The sequence below is a fragment of the Motacilla alba genome, chromosome 8, assembly GCF_015832195.1.
Source record: "Motacilla alba alba isolate MOTALB_02 chromosome 8, Motacilla_alba_V1.0_pri, whole genome shotgun sequence".
Taxonomy (NCBI): domain Eukaryota; kingdom Metazoa; phylum Chordata; class Aves; order Passeriformes; family Motacillidae; genus Motacilla; species Motacilla alba.
This window is the reverse complement of record NC_052023.1, coordinates 16,817,389-16,839,694: the sequence shown is the minus strand read 5'-3', so window position 1 is coordinate 16,839,694 and position 22,306 is coordinate 16,817,389. Positions and strand designations below refer to the sequence as shown.

The following is a 22,306-nucleotide window of genomic DNA, read 5'->3' as shown; positions in this document are numbered from 1 at the left end:
AACGCTGCATTTTGCTGGAGGCCCCCTCTCTCTCTCCTTATTCCTCTTTTTTTCTTTTTTTTTTAATGGTCTTTCTCTGTAGAGAGGGTATACTCTGATTCTTTGATCAGTGTCGAATGTGTTCTCAGGCTTTTGAAACTTTTCAGCACAACAAAGATGGGCTGGAGTCCCAGCCCTTGGAGAATGAAAGGAAGTTCAAGGTACTCCCTCCTCTGAGTGCTTATGAAAGAGAATGTGGCTACTCCAGAGAAGATCCTGCACCTCACTGTTAGCAGCACTGCATCCATAAGGATTAGCCAGCCAGAGTGGGCCAGCATGAAAGCTGTGCTCCAAAAAGAAATGAAGACAAATTTTCCAGAAAATTGTGTAGTAGCTATATAATGGTGATGGAGATACCTTCAAGCAAAACTCATGCCTTTAGTGCTAAGGGGCAACAAGAGCTTTTGTCCTTTAGGAAGGGAGCATCTTGGATTTGGAGATTTAATGACCATTAGGAGTAAGCCCTTTAAGATTGCACTTTTACTTTGGCAAATGGGTTCTTTGGCAACAGAAATATTGAACAACTAAATGTGTCCAGCTTAGCCTGTCTTGATGCATTTGGAATGTACTTAACTAGATGGGTTCAAAGGGGGCTGCTGGGAAAGAATCTGAATTTAAAATGGAAGTTTAAACAGGAAGAATAGTGGAGCAGGGCATTTGGGTCCGGCTCCATTTTTTTGGATATAGTTAGAATTCTTATTGGAAAGAGGAAGTAAGAGAAGTGACTTTGTAGGTGTGTCGTTATTAGTTTGGTGCACAGGCAGAACACTTTGCTCCGTTCCGTGCGGTGTAGAACAATCACATGTTATCTCACAGAATGCTGGGCTTTGCAAACACAATCTGGAGAGCAAAGCCATGCCAGCCTGCTGAAAGCAGCACCTGCATTCCAGTGCAGGTCATATGATGGAAGTTATAACCCAGGTAAAATGTTAATCACTAAACTTGGCACAGTTGAAGCTTTTAATCTTTTATTGCAGTTTTCTAGGGAGAGGCAAGTTATGGACAACAGCCCGGAAAAGCTGAAGAAGGAGTTAGAGGAAGAGCTGCAGCTGAGTAGTGAAGACTTGCGTAGCCATGCCTGGTACCACGGACGTATTCCCCGGCAGGTACGTGCTCCTTGCTCTGCCAAGTGTGCTTTGAGCTTTTACAGACAAGCAGAATTTCACTGATGTGCTGTACACATCTCTGAATTAATTTCGTTGGAACATAAAGCCTATTTGTATGAAAGCTATGGTATTTGTCACAGCTCGGCATAAAATGAGGCAGAGGAAGGATTCAGAGCAGACCCTGGGGGGGTCTTTTTGGCGGGGGTCTATTTCAGGATTTTTGTGCACTGAGTAAATCTGGAAATGGAATTTAAGCTCTGTATAAGAATACTATGATCACATACTGTTCAGAGAACACTGACAATAATTTGGTTCAGTATTCTTAATGAAAGTTAAAATGTTATTTATTTCCTTTATTGCGCTTGGAACTTGGGGGAGAGGAAGAAAAAACTGCAGCAAAATCGATTCAGTCACTTACATTTTGGTCCTTGCAGTCGCAGTTACAGCCATGGTAAGGCTGAGGTTGGGTCGGAGCTTCCAGAGCCGCTGGAGCTCCCCCTGCGGGCTTCCCTGAGCCCCGGGGCAGGGCCGGCTCAGCTGCCACTCGTGGTTCTTGGCGTCCTTTTTATCTCATGAGAGGACTAACTCCAAACAGAAAAACAGGGTGTCTCTGATTCTTCCTAATCAGTAGTATTTACATGCAGTGCTCACAAAGAATAAAAAAATGAAAGCTTCTGTCATATAAGGTAACAATGAAAAGGCAGAATCCAGGATCTGGTATTAATGGCTTCTAAACTTCAGTGTGACTACATTCAGATGCTTTAAACTTAAAATCCTGGGTCACTGCTTTCCCTTCATGCCTTATTTTCTATTAGCAAACTGGAAGAAATGCACATGCAAAAGTGGGTCAGCTTCTGGCTGCTGGCTCCCTCCAAGAAGCCCTTTCAGATTTTTGTTGTGGGATGAGCTTTTAATTAGGAATTGGAGACATAATTCTTCTACCACACTTCATGCTTTGCTTTGTATTTGTGACTTTGTGTATTCTCACAGAGTAGCCAAATTAATCCCTGTGTTTAAGAATATTTTGTTGTAATGTATTGTTTTCTGATTCTGAAAATAATTTTTTTATGTAATTCTTTTTCCTCAAAGGTGGCAGAAGGCCTAGTTCAGAGAGATGGAGATTTTCTGATTAGGGATTCTCTCTCCAGTCCTGGGAACTTTGTTCTTACCTGTCAGTGGAAAAATACCCCCCAGCATTTTAAAATCAACAAAACAGTTCTAAGACTCAATGAAGCCTACTGTCGTGTTCAGTATCAGTTTGAACTGGAAAGTTTTGACACTGTCCCTGGCTTAGTCAGATACTACGTTGGGAACCGCACACCAATATCAAAGCAGAGTGGAGCCATTATTTTTCAGCCTATCAACAGGACTGTGCCTCTCAGGTGTCTAGAAGAAAAATATGGTGTAACTCCAGTCCAACAAAAAGAGCCAAGCACCCCTGGAGGAAAAATGGAAAGTTCAAAAAGGCTGAGTCTTGGAATATCCAGCATGCAGTCCCCAGAGCAGAGCATAACCAGAGGAAATCTTCTGAGGTACCTTAATTTTGCTGTCCTTATGGAAAGGAAATGGAGTAAGTGTATCAGCTCCTGGTGGAGGTGATGTGAGTTTTCACTCTGATTTGAGATGGAATACTAGGCATAAGGGTTTGCTGATTTTTAGCAAAGGATCAGCAAATCCACAAAGTGAGAGCAAATGTAGACTCTGGAAGCACAACAGCACTGCAGTGACTTGGCAAATCCTGACCAAAGGATTAAAATAACATCTTGCTACTGCTCCAGAGAAGTCTGTTTTTCCATAGTTGACTCCTGAAATAAAAACTCCAAGTGTGGGATAATGGATGCTAATTTCAGTATCCATTAGAAAGGAAATACCTTCATAAATGCTGCAGGGTGACACATAGGATAGCCCATTTCACTGCCACTACAACAGCAGTTTATGAATAAATGAAGTACCTTTTATTATCATAAGCTGCCCAAGCTTATGGAAAGCTAATGATCCTTGCACTGGTTATGATATATTCTGGCAGTTAGACCTGTATTTTAAGTGCTATGTTTAAGTGATATGTTTTTGTTTGCATTTTTGTTTATCCTAGAAACAAAGAAAAAAGTGGTAGCCAGCCAGCTAGTTTGGATCATGTGCTGGAGAAAAGATTCCCTTTAAAGGCTCACCAGTCAGAGAGCTATCTGCTAATAGGTATGTTTTGTAATTAGAAGTTTCATACTTAGAATCGGTGTGTGTCTAGGTGGCCTGTTACTCTTCAGACCGAAGTGAGACTGCTGAATGTTCTGAGTACTGTAAATACATTATATTTAATGGCCACTGTAAGCTGTGTTAACACACTGCTTCTCTTCAAGTCACTGGAACAGGATTTTTATTTACTATGCACCAGATAATTGAGAACCTTAGCATGCAACTCCGCAGGCTTCCACACCAAAAAAATGACAGCTGTGGTTGGCATTAATACCTTTTTTTATGGTATTACGTTTCCTCACTTTTGCTTGACAAGAACTGACTTGTTTCATTCATGTCTTTCTGACAAAACATTTTTAAGTAGAAGTGGTGTTTCATAGAAATTCTGGTAACCACTTTTTCTCAGGGTAAACTATGCAGATGAGGTTATGTTCCTCACTAGAAGAAAAACACTGCCATGGCTTTTGTACTCAGTTCTGTTCTTTCATCTCCCTCAGTCTCTCTACCCTCCATCCTTTTGCTTTTTATTCCTTTTGCTGCTGTCTGGTTCTATGGCCACTGTCATCCTAAGCAAGGGATCCAGGGTGTCACAACACTTGGGGCATTTTATTCCTCACATTCTTCAAAGGTTTAAGCAGTTGTTTCCATACTAACACACTTGTGTATAGAAGCTTGCAATAATGCATCTCTTCCCTTGTGGACAAACTAGTATTGACTTCCAAGGCTGCTTGTTTTGAATATGGTACTGTTAAAATTCTTCATGCCTATTGTAGGAAGAGTTCTCATGACAAAGAGAATATTAAATATTTGTACAGTGAGACTGTATTTTGATAGAAAGAGTGTGCTCTTGTGTTTTAACAGTGGGATGGACAGACATTTATAAGGCAAGTTTCTGTCCCTCTATTTGAATTGATTATTCCAATCCATAGCTGCAGATACTTTTATTTTGGTACTACAACAGCCTGAAGAGTTCTGCTATGCATTTTGTCATAGGACCTTTTGAGCAGGTCCTGTTATCATATTGCTGAATGGTGGTGACAGCCTGTGATTTGGAGTTTTTGTTTTATATCTGTTACCAAGCAGTAACACCCACACGATGCAACTGGCCACTTTGCTGTAAATACCAGCAAATGCACCAAGAATTGCAGATTGGGAATGTCTGACACAGGACTCAATCCCAAATCAGATGCTGGATGAGGTTTGCATATGCAGCAGCTACAGGATGAGGCATAAATACACAGAAGTATATGGATCCAGCTCTTCAAACTAGCTCTGTTTCACTAAAAGATTAGCATTTCTGAAGTTCATTCCTTCCATACCTTAGTTCAGGTTCAGGCTTGACTTTGGGAAGTTGTGCTTTCATCTCAAACTTGTCATTCTCAGAAATGACTCATCTTTTATGTGATACAGCTGGAAGTTGCTGTTTTTATAGCTTAGATCAGGTTACAAAGAAACCTCCTATTCCAAGCCATGGAGGCCATCCAGCTCTGACAGGATAGCCTATGTATGCAGCAGGGACTGGAAGTATTGTCAGCATTACCACAGAATAATACTATGGCGCAGCTGTTCCATGTATTTGGGATTTTGGGAGGATCAGCAAGCGAATGCAATTTGCTGGCTAGGTTATTCCTCAAAATACACAATTTTGCCAGCAAATAATTGACATGATCTGTCAATATTATCCTTAGGAAATAGCATTAGGAGATAACCCTGGCACGGGCACCAGGAATTGTATGTATTTTGGCCTTCTAAAACACTGTTTTCCCCTGCAGGTTCAAGACATCCATCTCGATTACCTGAAGCAGATGCAAACTCCTGTCCAAGTTCACCTGCATTTAGAACAGGCAGTGAACCATCTCTAAGCCCCACAATTGTTCAGAAAGTCACCTCAGAGTCACAGCTAGGGGAAGCTCTTAGAGGATCAGACAGTCAGCTCTGTCCAAAGCCTCCACCTAAACCCAGCAAAGCCCCCCTGATGAAGCCCCCAGATTCTCCTTTGGCTTCCCACAGCTCTGAAGGACACTACTGTGAACTAAACCCTGACAGACATCCTACAGCAGCAAAACAACCCTTGTGTCAGAAAAACAGCTATGTGGAACATCTGACACGAAAGGAGAGGGCAGCATTCAGGAACTCTGAAACAAGCTATTTGATCCTTGATGATGATCCTGCAATGAACCCTGCAGATCCTTTAGAAGCTTCAGTTCAGGTGGCTGAAGAAGACAGCATCTTTTCTGCACCTGTTTATGAGACAGTGTCTAGTTTTAAACCGAATGATTTTGAATCCAAACTACTTCCTCCTGAAAACAAGCCATTGGAAACATCCATGTTAAGAAGAGTTAAGGAGCTCTTCACCAACAATAACCCAAAGATTATTGCACAGCATATTCTTAGAATGGACTGCAAGGTAAAAAAAAAATCATGTATTTTATTTGATGTTGTGCCAATTTAGACTTTTTAAAGGACTGATCTGAACAGAATGATGGGAAGATTTGCAGCTAATGTAATGTTTGTATTGCTTGCAGGAATTTTTAGAGTGTTTGTTTTCCATTTGAAGAATAAGAATATTCACAAACTCTTTGGACTAAAGCTCTCTCATCATGCTTGACTGTAGATTCAAGTTCTTGAAGTTCCCTATGTCTTTTAAATCCTGTCAGTTGCTGCATAGCTGTGATTCAGCCTTTCTCCTGTATTGGAGGAAGAGCTCTCTGTGCTGTAAAGCACTGTGGGGAGAGCTGCTAACAGGAAATTGCTGGTTAGGGCAAAGAGCAGGCAGACATTACCTGGTTGCCACATGGTTATTACATACAATGTTCAGTGGAATTAAATATTTAACTTCTAAAACCAGCTGCTCTTTTAATCTTTGTCTGAGTTCCTCTCTTGCAGCTGGGTAGGTGGTGTGGGAAAATAGCGAGCAGGACTTGTGCTCTTCTCTCCTGTGAGAGAATTGTGCTGGTGGAATTGCTCAGAAAGATGTAAAAACCCACAAAGAACTGTTTTTCACATTGTAGACTTTTGGTCAGCTGCCAGATCAGCTAATGGATCAGGAAGACAGGAGAACCATCTCCTAATGAGATGATGACTTTGTGTAATTAAAGAAATGTAACTGCATTAAAATCTGCATGACTTTGCTGGTGTGACTGAGTGCTGTACCTGCTGCAGAGCAGCTACAGCAACCAAATGCTGTGGTGGGTATCTAACCCCCAAGCTTTGTTGGGCTTTGGCAGTTTTAGTCTTTTTAAGAAGAGCTTGAGAAGTGAAACACATGGCTACTTACCGGGCAGCTCCACTGCAGACAGGAAGGGAAGTGGGAGTGGTGATGCTCCAGAAGCAGCACAGCAGTAGCACTCTGCTGGTGCTGCTGCACTGATGGACTCTGAAGGTCTGAGGAGGGGGCAGTTCCCTGGAGCAGCCGAGTGTGTGAGTCCTGCCAGCTGCTGGGGGCCTGCCAACAGCAAACACAGCTTTTGCCTTCCTCAGTAGCACTGCTGGCTGCTGCTAAGTGAGGCTTCATGCAGACAAGGTGACTCAGAAGAACTCAGTTCCACAACTCCTCACTCTTCTCAGAAGTGGTAGATTGAGATTTCGTTACTGTGGTTCCAAGAATATTAACAGCATTCTCTAACATTTTAGTTTCAAAATTCACTTTTTCCTTCTGCCCGCCCACCCTAATTTATCTTTAAATATTGTTAAAGAGTATGTTGCTTAAAGGCATAGGATATATGCATGCCTTAGAGAAGTAGTGAGTTTATATGTATGTATATAATATTCAATTAGCTCATTATTAGACTCCTTATTTTAAATACTGTAAACTTTGCAATGGAGCTAAGGCACCAAGTAGCCTGCTGGAATTAATTAAGAGTCATTGGAGGGCTTTGCATAAACAGATTTTTGGATTTTGGAGCAGGAACAGTAACTAGCTGGGACAAGTAGAGAAGTCTGTTTGATGTTCACCTCCAAGTGCTGAGCCAATGCCTGTCATTTCCTGGCAACTTGTTGCATAGACTGCTCTGATAAGAACTGCATGATGCAATGAGATTGGCCTGTGAATTGGGCCAGAATGAATGCTTGGTACTGAGATCCCAAGCTAAAGTTCATGTATCCTGTGTGTCATCAGTAGTTCAGTTTGCCTTTTAAATAATGACATTTCAAATAAAGAATCCCCCATATGGTGATGAGGTGAGTGTTTGCCACTTGCATACCTGTGATGGACTAGCAATCAGTGTCTCCAGGGGCTTCACATCACTCCTGCTTCTCTAGAAGTGAAACAGGTTTTTCTACAGTGCTGTTTTGTACTGGCGAGGCTTGTTGTGCAGCCCAGATCACTTTCATTGTTTCGTAGCCAAAAAAAGCCTGCTGATGGGTGATAACCAGAATATTGCAGGCAGATTGGTTAGTAAATATGTTTACAGGCCTTAAACCAGCAGAGAATCCTACACCATCATATTCATGTGGTTTTGCTTATTATTAGCAATTATAATTGCTGTTGAGATAACCAGTAGCTAATACAATATGTTTAAAAGGCAAAGACAAATTGGTAAGGGTGTCAGCTTTCACACACTGACTTCCTTAGCTACTCAACATTGTGTCCTTCTTAGTCCTTTTTCTAATTCATCTTTACGAACTTTTATGAATCTAATTCATCTTTAGGACCCTGTGGTGTAACCAAAAATGTTCTGGGCAGTAGTTTTTTTAGAAAGGAAAAAGGCAAAGCAAGCGTGTATGTCCTTAAGGCAAAGAACAGTGCCTCTCTGACAAGGATCAGGCTGAGAGTGCACTGCATTTCCTGGAACCTGCATAGTAATTCCTTTCTGGAAGCAGAGGATGGAGTTTGGTAAAGCATTTTGGTTACACCTTTTATGTTTTCTGATGGCTGTATCATTTTAAAAAAAATATTTCCTTGGCTTTTTTGTGTAAGGCACTGAACATGCATAGGTTAAATGCCTGTATTACAATGTTGCATGCTGTACACTTAGCTCTGTATGCCATGCACTTACATGGAGAATTCTCTGTGGCTAGAGTTTTTTGGGGTTTTTTTAATGTTAGTTTTAAAACTCATGCAGAGTTTTTTGCACTTGACAGGTGGCAAGGATAGTAGAAGTTTCTGAAGAGATGAGGAGGAATATGGGAGGGAACTCTGGTCTTGAACTGATCACCTTGCCTTACGGACATCAGCTGCGCCTTGACCTGATTGAGAGGTAAGTGTTCCTGTTCCTCACTGCCAGGGCAGACGGCCAGAAGCTCAAAGCATGGCTGCACTGTCCTCATTTCCTTCAAGAATGCTCTCCTGCATGTTTCCTGAATTCACATGTACAGATTATTTCTGGGATGGTATGTACATTCGTTTTGATTAGGAAAGGATTCCTTAAGGTCATAAGGCAACTGTCCCATGTAGTAGAGGGAAAGGTGAAAGGTGTTGAAAGCAGCACCAGCTGAATGCCATCAGCTGTCCTTTACAGACTGAAGGAAATTAAAATTCAGGGGACCTGTAATCTATCTGAGCTTGTAAGTGTGTGTGGAGGAGACTGAAAGGTTAGTATTCTTCTGCATGTGGGAAGAGGCTAGAGGATCTAACAAAGTAAAAAATTATTAGCAAAGGTTTCTGAAAAACCTCTGCACAAGTTAAGGGGGAACACAGAGATAAAAATTCACCTTTGAACTGATCTTTGAACACATGTAAATTTAATAATTCGTAACTGGTTGCATGAATTGTTTCACTTACAGGCACAATACCATGGCAATAGGAATAGCTGTTGACATCTTGGGTTGCACAGGAAATGTAGAAGATCGAGCAGCAACACTAAACAGGATCATCCAAGTTGCTGTGGAGCTGAAGGAGTCACTAGGGGATTTATATGGATTTTCTGCCATTATGAAAGCACTGGAAATGCCACAGGTAAAAATCTATTTATGTTCCAAAATGTGGAGTTGTTTGATGGCTTATTTAATTTGAGCAATTTCTTCAAGACTAGAGAGAAGATCAGAATAGTCTTCATGACTCCTCCATGACTTTGTGACTAGCAGTGTACTTTTCCTGCTGTGGACCCGATAATGGCTATTCTCTGTTTTGCACAAACAGGTCAGTAGATTAGAACAAACCTGGACGGCTCTAAGACACTGTTATACCCAGACTGCCATTATGTATGAAAAACAGCTGAAACCATCTTGCAAAGCTTTGCATGAAGGACAAGATGAGTGGACTAGTGAGTATGAGTGACACGGGTTTCTACTTGGCATTTTAACCCTCTCCTTACTGATTTCCTGTGTGGGGAGATAAGGCAGCTGCTCTTTCCATAGCTGTGCATTGTACCTTAAAATTATGTAAACTTGTATAATGCCATATGATTATGAACAGAAGCAAAGAGTCTGCCAGCCAAACATCAGTATGTGTTTGTGTTGCCTGTATCCCTGCAGAATATAACATTCTTCCCACATCCCTACTTCCTGTGTGTTGAGCAGAAACTGAAACATTGCATCATCTTCCCAAAAAAAAAAAAAAAAAAAAAAAAAAAAAAAAAAAACCCAGGGAAAAAAAAATCTCTCCTCTGGCAGATTTTGCTTCTTATTAGCTTTGTCTATTAGATCAGAGGATGAATCCTCAAATAAAAAGAATGGGTTAGGTAATTCTGGTCAGATTAGGTGCCCCTGTGGCAGATTCACTGTAGCTCTAGTTTCTAGAGGGACACAAGGCAGAGAAAACAATTTCTCAGAACATTTCTCCAAGAGAACAGCTAGACAGTGAAAACTTTTTAGCTGCTTGGGTATTTTTTAATTGGAATGACCAATTTTGAAAACGTTTAAAATCTCTGCCACTGTCTAGTAATTCAGCAGAACTTTCCCCTCTAGCAACTGCAGCTTTCCAACACCAGTTGGTGTTGATCTTCTTCCCCAACCAGTTCACTGGAACTTGGTATGACAGGTATATTTAAGGTAAGGTTTTTGAAGGCTATTTGTCCTCCATTTGAAAGATGGAAGACAAATAGTAGTTCCAACTTAAAAAAGGACACTGCAGTTACAGTACCTTCTTCAATTAACAATAATGTCTGATGATACGAGATGGATGATCATTACTCTATTCCAGAAACTATCAGTGCTCCACAGAACAACATAACAGTGCCACTGCTGATGCCTCTTGTTACCTTGATGGAGCGCCAAGCTGTTGTTTTTGAAGGCATGGAGCTGTGGGAAAGCAGTGACCAAAGTGGTGAAATAATGCTCAGGCACTTGGGCACAGCTCGCCTGATCGCCCAGCACGCCGAGACCTTCCGCCTGACGGCAGAGCAGCTGCTGCAAGGTAGGAGAGGCTGCTGCACTGCCACACCAGCTGGAGCTGTGTGCCTGCCCACGTGCCCCTGCATGTCAGAGAGAGAAATTCTTCTCCTCTTTGGCAGGAGCTGAGAGAGCAGTAAATGTCCTGCAGGAAATTCAGTCTGAGGACAACATTAATATTGTTTAAAAGCACACAGTCAATTACTCATCACTACAGCTCTCCAGCAAGCATTTTTGCTAAACATACTCAAAGTTCTCATGACTCAATATGCTGACCCTTCTGGCAACTGAACAGAAGTACAGTACAGACTGAGGATCACTTCCTGTCTTCTGTACAATATAAAATTCCTACTCTGATTATTACAATTAAAATACGACCCTAAGAGTCTTTACAACAGTGCAAGTTGCAGCACTGAGATTGTGACCACTTACGGCCAGAAAGCAGCAGCATGTTAACAATGTGACTTTACTGTTCAAACTTGCAGTGGAAAAGTTAAGGGAGTGGGGAGAAACACAGTAATTTCTGCAGGCAGCATCAGTAATTATATTTAAGGTCTGACTACAATGACAGTTCTAGACATTAGAACTGAGCACAGCTAGCCTATCCCAGTGTCCTTAGAGCCATCAGGGTTACTAGAATGTCAAATCTGGAAAGGTTTTTTTCACTGTTTTATGAGCTTGTTAAAATCATTGTGCAAACAGAACCCAGTGCACTACAGCTTATTTGGAGAGACGACAGTTTAAAAGCCATTTCAACAGAATAAAAAAATTTGCCTGGTGGTGATACTGTGGGATTCTTCTTACCTACTAGGTTTCCAGCCAGATGAAGAGCTGAGTGAAATCTTCAAGACAGAATTTCAAATGAGACTGCTCTGGGGCAGCAAAGGAGCACAAGTTAATCAAAGTGAAAGATATGAGAAATTTAGCCGGATCTTAACTGCACTTTCCCGAAAACTGGAACCTCCTCCCGTGAAGCTGGTGGAACAATTAAGTATATAAGACTCTGGAAACGCTATTTAAGTGATATACTTGAAATAACCTTAGCATTCTTATGGCAATTTGATACTGCACAAACTTCTTGCATTTCACAAGATGTTTAGAACTTTTATCTGCACAATGCACACTTGTTTTAAAACTACTGATTTCTAAACAAATTATTTATTTACTGTGTCACCAAGTCATTTACTGATCCCTCTAAGCGGTTAGGTTATCCCTTTATTTCCCCAAAGTTGCAATGTTTTAATGATGCCAAGGAGTAAGGGCATTGGCATCTTAATATTAAGATGAAGCAAATAGTGTAAATAAAATGATAGATTAATTATCTGACATGGCAGAAAATTTGTTGTATAATATTCCTTTAGTGAATATAAAAACCATTGTAGATAGAATTGTGAAGTGTCTCTTTATGGAAAATAATTTGCATATTTACAAATTACAGAAACACTACAAGTTGCAGAAATGATCTTTTATCTGTAACCAGAAGGCTCAGACTTCACTGTGCCTATGAAAGCAGTCTGTGTATGTGCTGGGACAACTTCCCCGGTTTTTAAGACAGCCTCTGTAGTACTTCAGCTTTCGCTGGGGCCTGCACAACAGCTATGCTGCCAGGAAGGAATGATGAAATGGCAAGAACAAACAATCCAGCTAATTAAAATGCTTTCAGACATGAGTAAATGTGGGTGTATGTATGTATTAAACTTGCTTCATTTACTGAGGTGAATCACTTTGGTAAGTACTTTTTCCTTGGATAAAGACAAAGCATAAGGTGTTACCACTTTTTTTATAGCAAATCAGCATGCACACAGTTCATTATACAAAGAGTCTTAGCAGCAAATCCCGCTTTGTTATATACAGAACTGGTGACAAAGGGTTGTCCTGAGATATTGAACAATATTTAAGTCAGAGCTGCAAGTGCTTGTTGTTGGTAAGCCTATTTCTGGAGTGAGATGTTACTTAGAGCACTGGAGTAGGCTGATGACAAAACCAACACCAGATCTGTTCCTCCTAGCTACAATCACAGCTACAGAGGTTTTTACGTCCAGAACAAGACTTTACAGACCTCATACTGAACATGTGCCTGTCAGTCTTAACAGAAAACAAAGGGGGAAGCTAATTACGTAGACCATGAAAAGATTTTTTTATTCCATGAAAATATTCTCAACAGAGAACACTATTTTTAAACAAAGCATTTAACATTTAGGAAATCAACATGTGCACAAAAAGGATTAAAAAATTACTGGAAAATGTCTGATTCTTTAAGACAAGTCACGTTCAGAATTTTAGAGTAAGTGATTTATAAGCTGTGCAAGTACAAATGCTTTTTCCTATGTTTAATAACCCTCATACAAGTTGCACTATCCCTCTTGAAAGCAACCTGCCTCCAAAGGAAGCAAATCCTGGTTTCAGAAAAACAAACAGTAGTGTGAAAAGAACATTTAGTCTTTTACCAGGAAGTGTTATTACTGACCTCCAAGGCTGTCAGCCAGGCAGACCACAGGCCCTTAACCAGAAAATACACAGATCACATTTCTTTCTCTTCACAGAATTACAGAATCACAGAATATGCTGGGTTGGAAGGGACCCACAAGGATCACTGAGTTTTCTCCAAAATAAAAAAGTACTAAATTTAAAAAAAAAAAAAAAGAAAGAAAAGAAAAAAAAACTCCAATCCCAACAACCCCCCCCAAAAAGCCCAAACCCAAAAAACTACCTAAGTAGTTTTGTCAGTATTGAGTAATGTCACATTATTATATAAATAACCCTGTATACAAGCTCCAAAAATCTAAACTTTAGAGTTTAATAGGCCCCATAATACACTAGGTCAAGCTGTGTAATAGTGGTATACATAACGAAAGGAATAAACCTCTACACAATTCACTCAAATTCAGTTTTACTGGTAGTACACTTCCTAATAACACTGAAATGAAAAAGAATCCAGCACTGCTGCATCCACCTGTTGCTTCAGACCCCAGAAAAACAGGATGTTTTAATTATTATTCCATAATACACTGCCAAACAGCAGGTGGCTAAGCTGACAAGCTTGTGTTGATGTAAGTATCCCTCCCCCCAACATCTCTAGTCTAATTCTTATCACCCTAATCAATCAGATATGATGTATTTATTAATAGAACCACAAATGGGAGGCAAGACAACATAAGCAATAGGGGCACTGCAGACAACTATATTTACACGTATAAACATATCCAAATTTCAATTGTTTACAAGTAAAAGTGCACAAAGATCATTACGAAGTATCACTCAATGTCACCTGGTCCATACAATGAAGCATCATCACCTGGAAATGGACTAGCACTGCAGTAATTGAAATTGGAACGTCATAAGTGAAAAACTAAAAGACAGTTTCCATAAAAATCTTTTAAAAAAATATTTAAGTCAAATGAAGAGATACACATTTCAATGTATAAAATTCATGGATGCACCATGTCTCCAGTAAAGTAGAGCTCTAGAAAACACCTACCGTGGCTACCTCAGCAGCTGCAGCACTGTGAAAAGAGCTGAGACACAAAGCCCTTTGTGGGATACTGTAAGTGGTAGTGTTGGCAAACAACAGATTTAGGCACTCTAGTTTAAGGCAGCAGTTGAATGGCAAGTGGTTGACTTCTGAAAACAGTCATTAACTTGCAGTGGTGAATCCTCTGGTTGTGCTCCAGGCTGTCAGTGCTCACAACAGGTTACTGAAGGGCTGAAGGTGGACCACAGTTCTAGGAGTTTCTCTTGATTGCATTGTAGGCTAGAGCTGAGATGCATTGTTCCCCCAAATTAATAAAATACCTTACGGTCGCTTATCAGTTATGCCAAACATCTGGAATGTAATGATGGTTGCAGTGGTATTGTTATAGCAGCATACATGGATACTGGGATGAAACTCTAGTGCTGAAGATATTTAAAGAAAATGATTTGTTACAAAACAAGATGAGCAATGATGGCAAAGTGTTACACAGAACATGCCTGACTGTCCTAGGCATGCAGGAGGAGGTTAACGGCGAGCATGGAGGTGGCACAGGCAGACTGATAACTGACACAGGGCTCTAAATGACTGCCAATAAAGTGAGTTGGAAATGAGCATCATTGAGAAAATCAAAATTTAGCACAAGCTAAAATATAGTTTGTGCACCTGGGACAACCTCAGATACCGAAAATAAAGCAATTTTAGGAGCAGTAGCCTTTTTGCTCTGGTAATGGAACTCTATTTTCCTGCACAAATTGAAGATTTTGTAATACATCCTTACCTATATATGGAGATGCTAAGATGTTAGTGACTACTAAATGTATGTCTGCATGCATTCATGCAACTAGCTTGTCCCTTGGGCCTCCCAGTCTAGTACCCCTCCCCTCCCCACCCCCACCCCCCCAGCAGCTGCATGTAACCTCCTTCAAGATCTCGCCCATTTTCTCAGAAACCCGCTTCAGGAACCTGCAGTCCAAGAGGAAAAAGAAAAGAACAAAGTTACTGAAGGCCTTTAGAAGACAGAGAAGCGTGCTCAGTTCTAACAGGCCATTCTCAGTGGCTAAACGTTAGCCTTCTACTTAATTCCACAAAACTCTCATTAGAAATACAAAATCAGCTTTTTTTCCCCCAGTAGTCAAGTTGTGCAATGCAGTTTCCAATCCTCAGTGATTTAACAATGAGGAGAATTACTGTACATTTAAGACACTGTCTTCAGACTAAAGACAATACAATTCAAAGACTTAGTTTACAGGCACAGATTAAGAATATAAAATCATTCCCTTATCAGGAGCAGAGAGTTTCCAGTAAGACATCAAGCATTACATGTGATCTTTTTTTGTTTGTTCAAGGTATCTAGAGTTAAAACAATGACATCATGTCCAATACAGAACATTCTACATTACAAGTACTGAAAAGGAAGGAGACAGGTCAGTGGACTTTCTGTCCTTCTTAAGCGTAATGTTTTTTCCTGAGTATTTTTGTTGAACTTTCAGAATCAGAAAACATTTTCCTGTTTAAGAAGTGAAAGCTGCCAAGTATTTGCTAAGGAAGGAAATTAATAATTTTCAGTAACTGAGTTCAGTTAGTTATTAGAGGAAAAATATCTCTGTTTTAAGAATACGGTTTAAGTCATGAAAGTGGGAACAGTAAATCTTAGAGATCTTTAAAAGTTAAGTATTTTTTCAGTTCTCTATAAAAACTAAGAATTCCACAGAACAAGGAGGAATCTTGGTCTTTTTCAGTTCAATAGCTGAATTGGATTTAGTGCTTTGTAAAGCAGGAAAGCAGAAGACATTGGTCAAAATTACAGACCAGTGTAAGATGCATAATTTAATGTGGTCATCTCTAAAAGAGCTAACTCCCCATGCAAACAACAGATCATTGCTGACTTCTGATTCTGTAATTCTTTCCATGAGCCTGTATAACTTACAATTTTTCCACTATTTTCCCTGGGGAATGTACAACTGAGAGCTGCCCGTTTTACTGTTAGATATAGGTTACTGCACCTTTGCTGTTTTTCTCTAGCGTTACATCTATATATGATGTTGGCACATAGCCTTCCTCTCCATTTTGTCTTCGAGCTCTTGTCCACCCATCTCCTTTGTCCTCCTCAATAATGTACAAAATTTCCCCTTCTTTCATTGCTAGGGTGCCTTCATTATGACCTGGGAAGAACAAGAGGCAAAGAAATCTTACTGTTCAGACAGAATTTCAAGTCATCTTTTTCCCAAGGCATAGTTTCCAAATTTTATACAAACAGGAAGCATGAAAAATCTGTGCAAGAGAACATATGGCCAAACAGACTTAGAAAAAAACACAGTCCCAATTTGTAAAGCTGAATATTTTCCAATAGCTGTGCTAATATTTATCTTAAAACAGCACAAGTACTGCTCATGAATTAAAGTAATTTATAAAGTATCATCACTGATCTTTTAAGCAGTTAGTTACTCACACATGTAATTTGTTTTAAATCATTTTACCTGTCTTTATAACAAATCATCCATGCCTCACAGTCGAAGAATGTCAGTGCATGTGGTTAACCTTACCATCAAAGGGATATATTGCCTTGCAATGCCCTATAGCTGGTAATGGATCATCATCTTCAAACTCATCATCAAACTCATTGGGGTGAGCGTGTTGCTGTGGTGGGCCACGAACTTCCTGGTTGGCATCATCCGTGTAACTCCCTTCGGGGCTACAATGCAATGATGGGAGCATGAGGACTCTGAGGAGTTCTTAGCTCCAAAACTTACAACATCTGTGCATCACAGAAAGGGCAGGTCACGGATATTGCTTTGGAATTCCTATTAGCAGTTAGCACCCTGTCAGAAGTGATTTACTGAAAAAACTCTAGCAAAAGCTTAGACTGAATTCTACTTGAGAGACAAACATAAATTTGACATACCTGTCTCCACAGAACAAGGAAAACTAGTGAGCCTTATGCAATGGAATAAGACAGGTTTAAAAGACACTGCTATTTAATGAGGAGGTGTTTCAATTAGACTATTTTTATATGTTACCGGAATGGCAGGAAGAGACCTTTAGAAGTCAGAACCAGTTAAGATTTTCCTTTAGAAGGAAAGGAAATTTATCCACTCGAGGAGGGTAAGTAACACCCATCACTCCTGTAATCTAAAGAGAGCTGTACAGACTCTAGCACAGGATCTAAAGCAGTAGAGACAGAATAGTGACCTCTCTCGGCCCTGGGTGACAAGGTGGTTGATGTCGCTGCTGTGCCGCCTGTCGCTTCTGGCTGCTACTTTACCTTCAACTTCAGAGAGCCAGGCCTTGGGGGAAAAAAGGCAAATATGGGTGTCAAAGAAAAACTGATTCTAAACCAACACATTTAACAAATGCATTGAACTGCAGACAGCTCACAGCCGCACAGAGATTGCGGTCAGATGTCAAGTCTCATGATTACTTCACACAAAGCATGAGCCTATCGTTTATGCTTAGCCTACGCTCCATACTAGGCTAAGGAAAAAATCTTTAATTACATGTAAATTTCAGAATAAGTGAGTAATAATATATTCTTCTGAACAGTTTACATCTTTACTATTGTACATCTTTATTCTGGCTAGATGAACATACTTGAAAATACCGCACCCCACAAAAAATTGTATCAGGACGTCTGTTCTTCAATCAAGTAGTTTTTCTGGGTGCTGTATTTAAAATTTGTAAGGCAAAGTACAATTGTACCAATCAGTTACATTTTCCAAGAAACTGTTTTAGAATCTAACCTCATTCTTGTGTATTTCCATCCGAAGACGGTCCATATTGCTCATAGTCTCAGTTAATTTTGGTTGCAAACTGCTTGGATCACCCATCTGCGGATTTTTTTCATAAACATCCTTCATCTTGATGAGGGCATCTCTACAAACATACAAACCATTACAATAATTAATATAGCAGTATTGATTCATTAAAGCTAAAATAATGTGTATGAGATCCTGAACTGTGATTTGATATCAAGTACAGCAACGAGGAACTGCTGTTCTCACATCATACCTAAATCCTTCTCCCATTCTATCATCTTAGCCCTCTGCCTCCTTTCTTGTCTTGTGCACAGGCACAAAAGGTCTCCAGCTGTTGACTCTTACCTGTCCATTCTCAGTACTGTTTTCCATGCTGTTTGTTAAATACAATTTCCTAAATACTGGTCATATTCTGTTCTTAAAGCACGAAGTTGCCACTATCTTGCTCAACTTTTAACACACAATTTTAATGCACACATCTTCTAACACACAATTTTAGAGCCAATGCTCCCTATGCAGTATTAGAATCAAAATGAGTATTACAGTAAAGCAGGAGGAAGCAATATTAACAGAACCTACGTACAATAAACTATGAATTTTAAAAGGTTTATGAATAGCCTGTCTCCTAGCTTTTGAGCACTGTTGGCTTAGGTAGAGGATGTCAAAAAAAACAGAGAGAAAACCATGACAGAACCCCCCAGAAAATGCACTCACTTTTGGTCAGTTTCCTTCTGTAGCTCTCTGTTAAGTTCATCAATTCTCTGCTGCAGTTTCTTGCGTCTTTGTTCAGGAGGGAGATGGCTGAAATCTTCTAGTGCAGGGCCCTGCAAGCAGAAACACTATGAAGCAAGCTACCACACGCACAGGTCTGGGCAGCTGAACTGACATACCCACACATGGACAGTGCTCACTGGAAGCAGATGGACCTTCTTAAAAACTCTACTTGACAGACAGCTCTACAAAAGACTGCACAGAATAAATGCACGTTCTCGCTGCCAGAGTGGAGTCACTCAGTCAAGGTGCTTTCTGCCTTCTGTAGCAGTTGGCTCACAGAGGTAACTGAAAATTTCTAGACTTTATTTTTCTGAAGTCATATACCTCCTCTTACATCCACTGCACTTAAAGAAGATTAAGAAAGGACAGAATACTTTGAGTCGGAACAAAAATCTAAGATGTGTATGTAATAATTATATACATATATAAAAATTGTTTGTTTCTCTGGGCTGTGTTCTGTAGTCATTTGGATGGTATCAAAAGAAAAATAATGTATTTTGGATCTTTGCTCCAAAGCACCATTTTAGTTCTCTTCCAGAACTTTAGCAATCCTAGAAAACATATTAAAATTTACAAAGTTCTGATGAATTTTACCTCAAGTAAAACTGGTTCACAGAGCACAGAAAAAACCTTTGTAATATCAAAATTATTACTTAAATTTGTTTATTTGACTCAGAACTTACTCAAATATTCCAAGTCACTTTTTTTACAGAAAAAAAAAAACCACAAAAAAAACCCCCAACAACCAAAAAACTTCAGGGAGGGGAAAAAACCCTCTTACTTCCCAAACTTTAAAAAAAATCATAAACCAGCAAATTTAAGACCACCTACTGTCATGAACCCAAACCTGCAAACTTGCTGGCAAACTTGTACTAAGATTATAATAAGCAGGATAGAAGGGCCTGGGTATGAAATGCACGGGAAGAGATTTTTATGTATCTTGCAAGTTTGTTGTGAAAACTCTTCCCCTCAGGGTGACAGACACTGACAGTGTTAAGAAGGAAATACGGTACATGTCTTACCAAAGGTTTGGTTTGTTGTTTTTTTGTTGTTTTTTTGTGATCCCATTTGCCTAAGGAAGTTGGTTTTCACCCAAGAAACCCGCTTGCCATTCCAGTAACCCTCCATGGAGGCAAACCAAACTGGCCAGCATTTCTTTTGTCAAGAAGGAAGTTTACAGAAACTTGACTGTTCAGATTTTGACACAAGCCTTAGACTCAGATGCCAAGTTTCCAACACCTCCTCTTAAGATCTTCGTAGCCCCTCAACTTTTCTGCACTTGTAAAATCGATCTCATGACTTATTAAGAAGGGAATACAAGACATGATAAAAGAAGGAAAATCAATATAGGATGTTTTCAAAATAAAACAAGTGTTTTCTTTCTGGAGGAAGAAGAATACACACTTTGTATAGTCTCAAAGTCCAGAGATGAAAAATGTCATAAACAAACTTCCTATTCCCTTCAGAAAGTCTCCCAAGAAAACACTGCTAAGTGGAATACACTACAAAGAAACAAAAATACAATCATGTCCTCTCTATCATTCTTCCTTACAGGTTGGTTTAAACCAGAGTATCCTAAAAAGGAATCAGAAGAACAGAGGTCTTTTTGTGAATTTTTGCTGATTTACCCTGCAATACAATATTGATTAAGGCACGATTTTATTTATTGTAACAGTTTCCTGTATTTCTAAGCATAAAGGTCCTCCCCTGCAAATTTTTCTTCCAAATTCAAAGGAGTGTAGTAGTCAGTATTTTCTCTTTACACAAATTTTATAATCTTTTCATATACATATTTTATGCTGCTTAAACAATTTTCCTAACAAAGAAAAATCACCAAGTATTTACATCATGACCAACTTGTGAATTCTGGTCAACTCTAAAAGTCCAAAACTGCAGATTTGGTTGCACCCAGATCACAAGTTTAATTGCCTTACATTAAGCATGGATGATTTAGAAGACTGTGCATATGAGTGGAAATCTGGAGATGTATTTCAGCACCTGACTTAAAGCAGTTATGATATGGAAACACTCTCAGAAGATTATATTCATGCTATTTTAGCAGAAGTACAGCAGACAGATCAGCACACGGGCTTACCATCTTCACCGACCACTGCACAGTTCATTTGAAAACAGAAAGAAACGGGAAATTATTTACATGCAATGACCAGTTACAAAAGTGACTAATGCCTAAAAATGTATTTTTAAAAATCACTTAAGGATTGACTTTTTCATTTATAAAAAATACATTTTACTATAAGCACAAGAAAATAATTGCTTTAATAATTACTGATTAAAAATACTAGGTGATAATGGGTACTTTTTACTTACAAAATTTTAACACACAACTTCATTAAACTTTTGAATTTTGACGTTCTGAATAAAGGGCTGAGCCTTCTGTTGTAGGAAAAGAAACACACACAGAGCCAACATTACACAAAATAGCAGAATTTGATGATGATGGACTGATCAGCCATATACAAAAAATTTGTTAATGATAGCTCAAAATTCTCTGCAATCACTCTTACAAATGTAGTTTTTGCAATGTATTTCGTTTATTATCACAGCATATCTAGACTAAACAAAGACATTTTTAAAGTCCAGAAGTAATTTTACTTTCTGAAAACAGCTTTTGGGTCATTGTTGTTATCTAAAATTGTTTTAGTCCAGATAAAAATAAATACATTTAAAGAATAAGGACTTTATCCTTAGAAGAAGCAAAACATGGGTGCCAGGAGCTGAATCTTGGCTTTAACATTCACAGCACTTTGAAGCTCTACCATGCTTTTAATGATTTGGACAACCCTTTCCAGAGAAACACCAAGCAACTTAGATATCTCAACTTCACTTTTGACCCTGAGCAATTTTTGAGGCTGCTGCTTGGGGCACATGCATGACATTAGAATTTCTAGCAATGAGAGAAGTAAAGCACCTTTACAAACGATACTCTGGTAGGAATCTCGAAGTCCAGAGGTGCAAAATGACACAAACAAACTTCCTGTTCCCTTCAGAAAGAGTCTTCCAATAAAACTCTGTTAAGGTTTACAGATCACTGCTGATAATGCAGATATTTTATGTACTAAGTGGCATCAAGCACAGACCTCTCATAAGCACTAACACTGTCTGGAATTGTTAAGATTCCAAAGGAGAAGCAGCAGGAGGTACCAGCAGCACTAACACAGAAAGCTACAGTGGCTTACACCTTCTTTCAATAACCTACTCTACAGCTACTGTTTGCTGCTCTTGCTCTGGAAAATGACAGGAAAATGAACTGTGTGAAGCACAGAGTGGAGGGACACCGGGTCTGTGATCTCCAGCACCTTGAGTGAGATCTTGTACAGGGCATGTTAAAATGACCAGGATGCTTCACTGGCTGATCGATGCCAGCTCTGGGATAAAGCTCAGCAGAAGCAAACTGAGTACCATTTCACGTGGGCAGATGGTCACAGGACAGAGGGGAACATTTTTTAACTGAAAGAAGACAGGTTTAGATTAGATGTTAGAAAGAAATTCTATATTCAGAGGGTGGTGAGGCACTGGAACAGGCTGCCCAGAGCAGCTGTGGATGCCCCATCCCTGGCAGGTTCAGGGCCAGGCTGGATGGGGCTCTGAGCAACCTGGTCTAGTGGAAGCTTCCCTGCCCATGGCAGGGGGTTGGAATGACACGATCTTTGAGGTCCCTTCCAAACCAAACCTTCCTATGATTC

At 39.7% G+C, this 22,306-nt stretch overlaps 2 protein-coding genes across 16 annotated transcripts in view; one reads left to right on the top strand and one right to left on the bottom strand.

Annotated features, from left to right (window-relative positions):
- Positions 1-12,273, top strand: part of BCAR3 (BCAR3 adaptor protein, NSP family member) — a 90,472-nt gene extending 78,199 nt beyond the window's left edge. For all 12 annotated transcript variants that reach the window (XM_038143797.1, XM_038143795.1, XM_038143800.1 and 9 more), the window contains 9 exons: positions 1,017-1,145; positions 2,235-2,677; positions 3,238-3,338; positions 5,108-5,742; positions 8,418-8,533; positions 9,060-9,231; positions 9,415-9,538; positions 10,417-10,629; positions 11,416-12,273. In XM_038143797.1, coding sequence (XP_037999725.1) covers positions 1,017-1,145; positions 2,235-2,677; positions 3,238-3,338; positions 5,108-5,742; positions 8,418-8,533; positions 9,060-9,231; positions 9,415-9,538; positions 10,417-10,629; positions 11,416-11,603 — 2,121 coding nt within the window. In that variant the 3' untranslated portion in view covers positions 11,604-12,273. The remainder of the gene's footprint in view (positions 1-1,016; positions 1,146-2,234; positions 2,678-3,237; positions 3,339-5,107; positions 5,743-8,417; positions 8,534-9,059; positions 9,232-9,414; positions 9,539-10,416; positions 10,630-11,415) is intronic.
- Positions 12,274-12,717: 444 nt separating this feature from the next.
- FNBP1L (formin binding protein 1 like) overlaps positions 12,718-22,306 on the bottom strand; it is a 55,400-nt gene continuing 45,811 nt past the window's right edge. The window contains exons 11-17 of one of the 4 annotated variants that reach the window (XM_038143810.1): positions 20,698-20,712; positions 18,543-18,652; positions 17,814-17,946; positions 17,266-17,360; positions 16,620-16,768; positions 16,080-16,238; positions 12,718-15,039 (exon numbers count right to left, since the gene is read on the bottom strand). In XM_038143810.1, coding sequence (XP_037999738.1) covers positions 15,032-15,039; positions 16,080-16,238; positions 16,620-16,768; positions 17,266-17,360; positions 17,814-17,946; positions 18,543-18,652; positions 20,698-20,712 — 669 coding nt within the window. In that variant the 3' untranslated portion in view covers positions 12,718-15,031. Of the gene's footprint in view, positions 16,239-16,619; positions 16,769-17,265; positions 17,361-17,813; positions 17,947-18,542; positions 18,653-20,697; positions 20,713-22,306 lie in introns of all 4 variants that reach the window. The other 3 variants (XM_038143809.1, XM_038143812.1, XM_038143811.1) reach the window with 3 other exon arrangements.